This window comes from Anas acuta, chromosome Z, assembly GCF_963932015.1.
Source record: "Anas acuta chromosome Z, bAnaAcu1.1, whole genome shotgun sequence".
Lineage (NCBI taxonomy): Eukaryota > Metazoa > Chordata > Aves > Anseriformes > Anatidae > Anas > Anas acuta.
In genome coordinates this window covers 68,785,049-68,796,300 of record NC_089017.1, presented here as the reverse complement: position 1 = coordinate 68,796,300, position 11,252 = coordinate 68,785,049, and the positions used below count along the sequence as shown (strand labels likewise).

Sequence of the window (11,252 nt, the reverse complement as noted above, 5' to 3'; positions counted from 1 at the left end):
GTCTCTGTCTCACAAATGTTTATTCTGTATAAACTTTTCAGTCTCTTTCACACCTCTGTGGTTCTCAGTCGCCTATGCAAAAATTAAGTTGAAGTGCTATTGTTGGTGATCTTGGGAAATTCTGAGCAGATCTAAGTGAAACAATCCAACAGTGATAAAACTGGAGATGTTAATTCTGCTAACTGAAGACAAAAACTGAGGAAAGTTCGGAGATGTATGTGACAAGCATTGCACTGGACTCCAGACAGATCAGCAACGTTACCACAAAAAACCTTTTGGGCCTCTGCAGAATCATGCGCTTGGTTCAGCTCAGCAAGGTTGCCATACACTGACTTAGGGTTGCACAGGCTGAGTTAGTGCTGTCCGAAGCCTATTTATCTTGGTGCTTTTATTGTAGCATTTTCATGGTAATCAACATTAAACGTGCAGGGAAGGATCTTGGCCTATCCAATTGTCATAACTTGAATAATTAGGCTGATGCCAAATGCCCACAGTTTGACCTTTGATATGTTGCCAAGTAGTTGTTAGTGATGCTAAGCTCTGTTAAATAAAGCACTGCCAGATGGTTGTTATGAAAAAATGCAGCTCTGCCCTTTGCCATAAATGGCAGAAACAGCAGAACTAAAGTCATACCAGGATATCCACCAGTTGACACGCTACTCCCATCACGTGGTAACGCCTTGGAGCAGCCCACCAAACAGTAAAGAGCATACAATCCAGAAAATGATATGATCTCTGTCTCAGAAACCTCATACACCTCACCTGGAAGAGAGGCATATGACAACCTCGAGAGTCACCTGCACATGGAGGCCTTCTAGGGCCACCGAGGACTGTGCTTGTGCAGCCACAGCCACCAAGCTCAGCACTCGACTCCTTGCAGCCACTGATACCCACTGCTCTTGCCAGCAAGGAAAGGGAAAGCAGAGAGAATAGGTTTCCCATAACTTTGTTGTTGTTGATTCTGTGTGTGTGTTAGTAACCATTGTGTTATACAGGCAATACGTAACAAAACTCTTTCACAAAGGTCCAGTCATTGAGTAATTAGTGTGTGTATTTAGTCTGTCCTGATGAAAACCGTGAAGGAAGATCAAGTGACTTGCCAAAAAGCACCCCAGGAGCTCACAGCAGAGTCGTGAACACCTTTTTTTTTTTTTTTTTTTTTTTGGATTCAGTTATTGTCCTGTAGGTCTCCATACACCTAAGTTCAAATAAACCTCTGCTCCCGCCAGGTATCTCATTGCTGTGCCATGTATCAGTGCAATGCTTCTCTGAAACGTGGAAAAGAGTTTTCCCCGAACCTCTCACTTTAGCAAAAGAAAGCTGTGCCTTGGCTAAAGCTTTCCTGCTCCTTCTCAGGACACCTGTCACCAACACTATGCTAGATGCGGCTGGAGGCTGTGCCTGGCCCCAACATGTATTTTTCTTTTGTGGCCAGGGCAAAGTAGATGTGCACTAAACCAGAATCAAAGCACGGGTGTATCCTTCGGCTGAGCTTCGTGGCATCACCTCTCACTCTTTAAAACGAAATTACTTAAAATAAATACAAAAAAAAAAAAAAAAAAAAAAAAAGGAAAACAGGTCTTATACTCTCGTGCCCAGCTTTTATTGTCAGCACTACAACTCCCGTCAGGCAGGGCGGGAGCGGGCAGAAGTGGCGTCATGGCGGGCTGCCGGGAGGCAAAGGGAAAGGGAAGGGGAGGGAGGAGGAGGAGAAAGGGAAGGGGAAGGACTTCCCGAAATGGCTGCTGCCGCTGCGGGGCTGATGGCGGCGGCGGGGCAGCGGCTGGGCTGCGGCTGGGGCCGGGGCCTCGTGTCGGCGCCGCGGCGGCTCCTCTGGGGAGCCCGCAGGTATCGGCTGGGGGGGGCGCCGGCCGCCGGGGGCTGCAGGGCCCGCGGGTGTGTCGTGGGCAATAGTTGGGGTTAGGCTTTATTTTCTGGTTGAAACCGATTTGGTTGCTTATTTCCTTCTTTATTTATAACCTGGTTAGGATTTTTGCTTATATTAATAAAATAAAGGAGCCAGGTGATTTCTGTTTACAGAAGACCCACCTGCCAAGCAGCATCTGGGGCAAAATCAATAGTTTAGTTTAGGCAGTTTTGTTACAGAATCACAGAATTGTAGGGGTTGGAAGGGAACTCGGGCTCATCGGGTCCGACCTTTGTGGCACTTTGTTCATAGCGGACCTGCCGTGTCTGTAGGATGTGTAAACTCTTCTCAGACTGTCATTTTAAGTGACTAGGAATAGAAACATGCTCTGATTTCAGCTAGAAATCCAAGTAGCCAAGAGACTGAAAATACTTTTGTCTGATGTCAACAGGAAGGAGGAGAAAGAAGTAAAAGCAGGAGCAAACACAATCATTGAAGAGAAGACTGAACCCACTGAACCCAGTGTGATCTGTCCCCCACCACGCAGCAGGAATTATGTTCCTCCGGAGGATATACAGAGCTTACTTGAGGCTCATGTCAGGAAGATTTTCGGACCTTCACTTCCTGATCAGTGGCAGCAGACGTCCCTAAAAGAAAATAAGCTAAAGTTTCGGCTCCTAGATCAGCTGGCATCAGAACTTGGTCATGCTGTCCCCAATTCACAGCTCCACCTGATGTGCAGTGCCCAGGATGTCTTGACTTTCTATAGCACTCCTGTGAAGGAGGGGTCAAAGTTTGATGAACTGCGTGCCTCAGAGCTACCCCCAAACCTGAAGATTTGTTGGGAACAGTGAGTGGTGCTGTGAAGCATCCCTTTGTTTTGGTTGTGCTTTTAAGGTAGAACTGCAGAGCTGAAACAGAGTCCTCTAACTGTGATATCAACCGAGTGTATGAGTATCACCAATAAAAGTTTCTCTAGTTGTCTTGAGATTTCATTGTTTCTGTTTGTTATATACTGAAAAAAGAGCAGAAGTTCTTTATGAAACATTGACACAGTGTGGTCAGTAAAGGTAAAAATGCCTGCTTTATGGCCTCTGCCCTGCTGCCTAACAACTACAGAGCCAACTGGGCATACATGGAGAGGACCAGCTCCTGCATTTCTTCTCTGCGCCTCATAAACGTCTTGCCTTTGGCTCTGAACTGAGTAATGGGTTTTTACAAAGTGTGTATTGCTGTGTTTTGCTGTGGTGTTCAACCCAGCCACCAAGTCGGGCAGACTGGTAGGGAAGGTGTGGGGAGGTATGCTAGCATTTTTCCCCCCTTTTGAGACTCAAAATCATGTCAGAAATGTTTCTAAAACCCATCACAGACATAGTCAAATAAAACTCCACATTTTCTACTCCAAATTACTACACAGCCATAGTGAGTACCAAGCAGAACTCTGAAATCTATGAGCTCATTAATGGTGAACTCTTCGAGCTCATTAATGGTGAACTCTTTAACAGTCCTATTAAGGTGGCTGCTATCAAGGCAGCTTGTAGCATTCTCTGGCTGCATTTTCATATTTTTAGGTTCTGTTGATCCTTGCAATAACTATTACTTCATGTTAGTTTTAATTCCTTTGGTTCTGATGGTGCAGGCTTGTAATCAGAGAAGACAGCAGTGAAATTAGGAGAAGTGTGCTGGATTATACTGTTCACTTCTCTGAACCCCAACTCCACTTGAAACGTTTAGAAGCTGCAGCTTTTGTCTTAAGGTGCTCAGTTTCATTATTCAGCAAAGTTCTTGCACTGCTTCTTGCAGCTCTGAAGAAATTTAAGATAACATGTTCTTGTGTCCTTTTGAGTCCAGTGGAATTGCAGAATGGTTTCAGTATGCTAAATGCTTGATGGCATGGTGAAAAGGGACAGGGTGTTTCCATTGGCACTGCAGAATGCTCTCTGTTAACAACTCCCTTCCTGTACCTTGTGGAAAAACACATATGAATAGATAAATCTGTGTGCAGAGAGGTAGTTCAGCACCAGTTGTGCCATAAAATCTGTGGCATGTATACCCTACACAAGGATGTTTTCTAAGAAATTTAAGTATGCATATGGCCCATGTTAGGAGAGAAGGGACCTCTTGAGAGAAAGATTATAAGGTGGGTATGTATAAAATCTCTAAATGTTTTTTAAGTACCACATAATTAAAATGAAGCAGGTGAGCAGCACAAAACTGGAAATTAGCTGTGGGCTTAGATGGACACACCAAAAGCAAATACGGGCTAAGAATCATGGCCTGTGCCATAAAATTGTCCATGGACTGAGTTTTGGTTCCTGTAGAGTTTTGGTTTTTGTAGATCCATTTGAGATAAAACTGAGGGGTTCAGCTGGTAAGGAAGTTGAAGATATTTGTGAGCTGAAGCATATTGCAGTGCTATCTCTGGTCAGAGGGACACTTCTGCATGCCGTTTTATTTTTTTCCACCTTGATGGGTTTGGATGTAATAAGGTATGTAACACGCATCTGCTTCACGGGCTTGCTGGGAGCAATGCACTGGAAATTATAGTGAAATTATGTCTTTCCATCAAAGGAAATATACTGATGTCTCCTTATACATGCTTATCCTCTGAGGTCTAAGTCTCATGCTTCTGTCAGCACACGTGTGGAATAAGCTGCAAGGACTAATAATACAAGAAGAAAAATGATCGGATGTGGGTATTTGAATTGAATACTTTAAGGGAGGATCTGGAAATAAGCCCATTTTGAAACAAACAAGCAAACAAACAAAACAAAAAACTATGTTCACTGGGGAAGAAGAGCCAGAAAATGAAAACATACAGCTGCCTTTTTGTGCCGAGCCATTGTAAACTAGTTACTGGCTTTATAGTAGTAGTTTTGTATTTTACAGGAAGACTGAAACAACAAACATTTATAGAACATCAGGAAACTGAGGCAGACAACATGGTAAAAATGAGGTACCAGAAGTTTCTTTCTGAAAATATGCTTTAGGTCCAAATGTTGCTTGGCTGAGCTAATCCAAGCTGATGCTTTTAGCAAAAGTTGACTGACATATTTCAGACACCGAAGGTGTTTCACAATAACATTGTACTATTTGCCATCTCCCGCGGAAATAATGATTTTTTTTTGTTCTAAAAAGCTTCGGTCACTGAATTGCCCAACTACTGCTATATTTCATGGTAAGAAGTCATTTTTTGTAAAACTAGTGTTAGTTCTGCTTAATGCATTCACAATAAACTCCCATTATTAAACACAACATACATCAGTATCTCGTCTTCCTTTTGGCAGTAGAGTCCTCTTCCATCGCTGAAACAAACTTGAACTTTTTTTTTTAAACCATGAATAATTCACATAAACTGTAGTTGATTTCACAATTTATTTAGCTGTTCTGTATTTTGGAAGATCCTGAGCCCTTTCGAGCCTTTATTCAGTATTGCCTTCTTAATTCCTGCTGCGAAGTCTGAGCAAAACATAGAGTTGTGCTATGGAAATGCTCCCCATCCTGCACAGCTTCACTCAGCTGCTGCAATCTCTCTGTAGTACTGTGGTATGTTAGTAAATAGGCTGGCTACCTGATTTTATGAGGCTCTTTTATTCTGTTATTTTATTTTTATTATTTTTAATACAGGTTTTACTCCGTTCTATTTAAGCGTTTCCTGTTACTCTTGTCCCTTTCTGCACTCTGTTTCACCTGACACAAAGTGTATTTCTGCAGTGGTCATGCTTGCATTCATCCCTAAATCTCTCTTCCTCACAGCTCTGTGACTGGTGGAGAAGGGATACTGAGTCCGTGCCTTCTGTAAGTACAGTGCTGCCGCTGAGGAGCATGTGGAACAGGCTGCTGCCCTGAGGGGATGGAAATAAAAGGCTACACTGCTATGCAGGGAGTGTGCTTGTTCCATACCCAGAAACCAAGCTTTTGCCCTTAGAAAATAGCTGGCCTTACAGTAGCAGCATAAAGACAAGCTGACAGAATCCTACAGAAGAGAAACTGCTCCACTGGCTGGTAAAACAGGATGTGACTGTGAGTGCCTTGCACATCCATCTGGACTTGACTCTGCCACTTGCTCACTACACACCGTTAGCCTGCGGCCACCCAAATCACAGAGAGGTAATAGGCAGCTCTGAAAACACAGGTTGGCGTAACCTGCTCCAGGGGCCCTCTGCTCACCTGTGAAAGTAGCATCAACGGGATGTCAAACATACTGACACCACGTCAAATGCAGTGACATGTTAAATACAGTGCTAGTGACTGACTTGAGTAAGTAGTGTCAATCCTTCATCCTCCTCCCAGGAAACATTTCCTTGCAAATGAAAACCTTTCCCTGTATCCCAGCTGGCAGTCAGTTCCTAAAGTTCCTAAATTAAAGCAGATCAACTGTTACGAGTTATGAGCGCATCGTGTAACTAGCGGTAGCTGATTCACATACACAACATGTAGAGCCTATTTTCCAAAACAGTGGAACCATCACTATCCAGAGGAAGAGTCTTTTCATGATTCTTCAGTGACAACATTAAAAGCCATTACATCAAGTGAATTAAATCTGAGGACTTCCTTCCTTAGGAATATTCAAATATGAATTTACTTTATTTAATAGTTAGAATATTATCTTATGCACAATTGGTACAAGCTCTTGAGGTCCAGCCCTTGCCCTAGAGTATTAAAGTTTGCATTTCTAGCTTCTGTAACAGTTTTGTGTTTTGTAGGTTGGTAGTAGATGGAGGAAAACAAATGGGACCTGATTGGATGGTAATGATTGCAGTCCATCACTGCATAGCACGTATCATTGATCTTCAAAGCTTTCATGTGATTATTCTCTTTGCTTTGGCTCAACATTCTGGGATCTGTACTAAGCCTTGGGTTTGTGCCTCAAGTGAGCTTGGAAGAAATAATGAATTATGAATAATGAAGTGTTTACCAAGAAATGCAAGGTTGCAAACGAGATGGGGCTTGTTTGGATCCATGTGAAATATGGTCTGAGGTGTCTGTAGCATAAGATGCTGACCAGCACCTGAGGCTTTTGAATGAGAGGAGTTTTGTTGGACATGCCCATTCAAGACTGGGGGAGGACAAACACTTTATTTATACTAGTTTTGGTGAAATGTACCAATTTCCCCTTCATACAGGTACTCAACCAAATCAGAGGAAGGTTGTTACTGATATCGGGTCATGATCCAGAGCCTTTGCCCTGCATGAGACACAACTTACATGCCAGGAGGAGCCTGAACAGTTGTGGGTACAGGAGAAGAGCTGCCTGGGGGACAGAGAACTCTCCAGAAAGGTCACTTCTGCCCAAACAGACAGTTCAGGCATTGCTGCCAGTATTTATTTTAGGTAATATGTCTTTACAGTAGACTGCAGAAGCCACTGTTGAGTCCCTGTATGGAAGCTGCATAAACTTCATGGCACACTGAGATAAGTCTGCATCAGAACAGGAACTGAAAAAAAAAATAAATCCAAAGGCTGTTTAGAGTCTGATTTTTCACAGGGTCACAGATTCCAGGAGGTGGATACATTGTTCCTGAAGGGAGAAATAAAATGCACTGTTAGGTTGCAGCTGCCCATACAGGGGGGCATCTGTCAACTGGAAAAGGCTGAAGGCACTGTAAATCTGATGTAAGACAGGCCCAGCTTCATCTCTTCAGTCATCCAGAACATAGCTATAAGCATGCGTGTGCCTATGAATCTGCATCTACCTGCAGATTTCTCTAGGAGGAGGCATCTCTACGCATCAGGGCTCATTTGTTTCACCGTGGAGAGAAGGGGCCTTCTTACCACACTGCACGTTAACCGTAAGGATAAAGCACTCCTTCTGGAAGAGGAAAATCCTGATTCAAATACTTCTTCATCCCTGAGAATGGGGAGGAAACTCAAAAACATATTTTCCACCTTCAGGAAGACTGTCCATCCCATCGTGCTAAAGGCTAAGCAGTGGGGAATAATGTCACTACCAATTTTGTTGATGCATTAACCAAGAATGCAAGATGCATGCTATGCTAACAGCACACTCAGGAGACCCATACTGCTGGGCACTACAGCTGTGAAAAGTACGCTACAGAGTATACGAGACTACGGAACAGAAAGAGTAGGCTACAGAATATAAAGAATATAAAAGATATAGTATATTCTTTATTTTAGAGTTTAATCCCACTGGTAGCCTCTTGCAGTATGAACGGACTAGGTGCTGCTGCTTGGGCATATTAAACGGAGTGTTCATTGCTGATGAGCTTTCATAATGTCATTATCTTCCTAAAGCAGCAGGACAAGGACCAGCTCCAAGGCCAAATTTATTCAGCAGCAGTCTTCCCCCAGTCTCAGTGGAATTTGGATCAAGGTTGTAGTGGGTGACCCAGCACACAATCAGTGATTCCTCATGGTTGCAGAAAGCCTGCATGGCCCAGGTCTGATCTTTATATTCCTAAGAGTGAACCAGACATCAGTAGAGTTACAAGAAAATACCAACCTAGAAGAATCACTGCGTGTCAAGACACAGACATCCCGCATTTTCTTTGTGTCACAGGCAAATAACTGAGACGAGGCTACACTTTTTTTTTTTTTGATTTTTTTTTTCATCTGTTTTGGAAAAAATATACAAAAAAAGCCAAGAAGAACCAAAATGGAAATGTGAGGTAAACATTCCAGTAAAAGTACAGACAGAAGCTCCATTCTTTAAAGGAGACACACAGCAGTTATCACCATGCTAGAAGAATGAGATGCAGGAAAAGCCTAGAAACAGTGAAAAGTCATGTAATGAAGCCTTTGCCCCAGTACAAGCCATGGCATATGGGCTCTTTTTTTTTGTCTTTTTTTTTTTTCCTCTCCATGTGCCCTCCCACCCCCCATTATCTTTTTATTCCTTGAACAACATTTCTGAATTTTAAAATAGCAGTATTGATATAAATTCTGTATGGCAGGATTTACAAAATATGCAGACTGCTATTACAGACTGTGTCAGTTTTAGTATTTTTTGTTTGTTTGTTTTTATTTTTGATTTGCCAAAGCCCCTTGGTGAAAACTACAATGTTGGGGCAAAATTGGCTTCTTGGTTATGCCAATCTGACTGCCCGGTTATGCCACTTCGGCGAAGAAGTGGTGTCACTTTTCCTTTGCACCAGTGTTACCAGTTACCCCACAAATCTATGATGAAGTTATGAAACACTTAAAGCGCAGCCTCTGCTCCACAGTGATGGCTGTATATCCCCATAGTCAATTCCTGAAGCCAGGTTTCACTGGGAGCTTTAGCTGGGCCTCAGGGAGGAACAGAGATCTAGTGACATGATATAGTCAGCTCACATGCTATCAGCTACTACTATAAATTTTCACGTCCAGTCTGTCTATATTGCAGACTGAGTACGTCATTTTAGTTATTCTTCAATAACTAGCACAATCACCCACACCAGAACAATCAGGCTCTGATTCAGTAAGATGCTTAAGGATACACTTCCAATTCTGCCAATTAGTCTGGAAACTGCACGGCTAACAGAAGTTCATAATGCTAAGGGATGCTTAAGCAGCTCACTGAATCAAGGCTCGATGCTTATTACTTGTTGATAGTATCATTTTCATTTGGGTTAGATTCCTGATCACCATTATTTTCATCTGAATTAAATATACGCAATTACTTCAGATCTATGCTGAGCTTACTAAGATCAGAATCTGACCCACTTGTAGAAGCACTTTTTATGGTAAGAAAAGGTAAAAGTGATTTTTTTTTCCTCAAGATATATAAATTCAAAAATGAAAAAAATCTGTGTACAAATATCACATAACAACACCAACAATTCCATAGATGTAGTTCCTCAGTGCACACTTGAAACAAGAAAAGTTTTTTTTTTTTTTTTCTTTTTCTATTTTGCTTTTAAATTCTGGCATAATAATATTAAAGCTGACAAAAAATCAGGGCAAGCTACATCACTTCCTCATACAAAAAATGTACAAAACATTAGCCTCTAACTAGACATAACATAATACTGGTCATCACAGTTTGACATTTAGTAACTGTGTGTCTTGAAGTATTGTACTGGAGGGTAATAAAAAATAGCTTCTGTTGCCAGATGTCCATCTCAGGTTACTTCAGTCATAGAGGCAGAGTGGTTCTGCAAAGAGGAAAATGTAAACACATGAACATTTGTACACATTTTGTCACTTACATATACTAGTGTGTGAAATGGATGCAAAAACCCTTTGCTAAATGCAAAGGTGTAAATCTGCTGCCCAACTAACAAAGCACCTTAAAAGCAAGAAATGACTGCAAATGTGATGTCTATTCTGAGCTCATGGTAGGAAAGGCTGAAGTTGAGCCCTGCTTCTGGGCTATGAACCCTCACTACCAGGCTTGAAAAAGGAGGTGCCACTTTTTCACTAGGGATTTTCACACCAGACTGGATTCTGTCCAGAGAAATGTGCCACTATAGATTCAAAATACTACATAGTCACACAACTGACGCCATCTAGTGTGTGTCCTCAGTCACCAAGAGTCTAAAAATACCATGATGTAGCTTCACATAGTTCAGCTTCATGTGATGTGTGCATGTAGTTTGTAGTTCCTATGTTCCATGCCTACTAGGCAACATACAGAGCTTAAACTCATACATGGGTGGGGTGGGGAAGTATGCCAAAACACAGGCAGACACAGATATATTGCAACACAGAAGTCCTCTTTGGATGGAAACTGTGTTGATTCTTGGAAGCCAAAGGCGAGGACTTCAGTGGCAGCTCAGGGTCATCCCTGGATCATGCTGCACCTGCAGCGTGTGTGTGTACAAGGTAAAACAAGAGTGGGAACAGATGGATAAATCTGCACAAGAAGGACAGTGCATCCCCTATATCTGAAGAAACGCTAATTAGCAGCCACTCTGAAGGACTTTTTTATAATAACTTATTTATAACAGTAGGATCACTCTTTTCCTGATCTACTCCTGCATGTATGGCCATTTAGAAACCGATACCCTGAATCAGACAAAATCATCTTCTTGATTATAGAGGACATCAACAGTTAAGGCCTAGTCCCCACCTGTACCTCACAGTCCAGAAGCTATAAATAGCTGACGAGACAAAAAAATTCTCAGGGTGTAAATATTTGTATCTCTTCAGCTCTTTTGTCATACACAGTGCAATGTGAATGCATAAGTAGGACTTAGTTTCTGGACTGTAAGTCCACCTGCGATGTTAATGTTATGTTAAGAACTGTTAGTGTGCACAGTTAAGCAGGATCATTTAAAAATCTTCCAGTAAATCTTTGGTGAAAGTCAATCAAAACTGACTCTTCAATTAAGCATGGTATTTCCAGGTGTTAGAAACAGCATCTTCTCCATGTTTTTTTAAATGCCTATTTTCAGTTAACTTGTCAAAGGCTGTGACAAAAGTTTTAGTATTAACCCTGCCA

At 42.1% G+C, this 11,252-nt stretch overlaps 2 protein-coding genes across 4 annotated transcripts in view; one reads left to right on the top strand and one right to left on the bottom strand.

Moving 5' to 3' along the window:
* Window positions 1-1,692: 1,692 nt before the first annotated feature.
* Window positions 1,693-2,855, top strand: MRPL50 (mitochondrial ribosomal protein L50). Its single transcript, XM_068667338.1, has 2 exons — window positions 1,693-1,848; window positions 2,319-2,855. The coding sequence occupies exons 1-2, from the start codon at window positions 1,739-1,741 to the stop codon at window positions 2,719-2,721; spliced, it is 513 nt and encodes a 170-aa protein (XP_068523439.1). The 5' UTR covers window positions 1,693-1,738; the 3' UTR covers window positions 2,722-2,855.
* A 5,926-nt stretch (window positions 2,856-8,781) lies between these two features.
* Window positions 8,782-11,252, bottom strand: part of PLPPR1 (phospholipid phosphatase related 1) — a 129,555-nt gene continuing 127,084 nt past the window's right edge. For all 3 annotated transcript variants that reach the window (XM_068667035.1, XM_068667037.1, XM_068667038.1), the window contains exon 8: window positions 8,782-9,963. In XM_068667035.1, the coding sequence (XP_068523136.1) occupies window positions 9,931-9,963 (33 nt within the window). In that variant the 3' untranslated portion in view covers window positions 8,782-9,930. The remainder of the gene's footprint in view (window positions 9,964-11,252) is intronic.

Coding starts and splice junctions, on each gene's coding strand:
- MRPL50 (XM_068667338.1), top strand. CDS start 1,739: ATGGCTGCTGCCGCTGCGGGGCTGATGGCGGCGGCGGGGCAGCGGCTG. Junction 1,849..2,318: donor CTCCTCTGGGGAGCCCGCAG/GTATCGGCTGGG, acceptor TGATGTCAACAG/GAAGGAGGAGAAAGAAGTAA.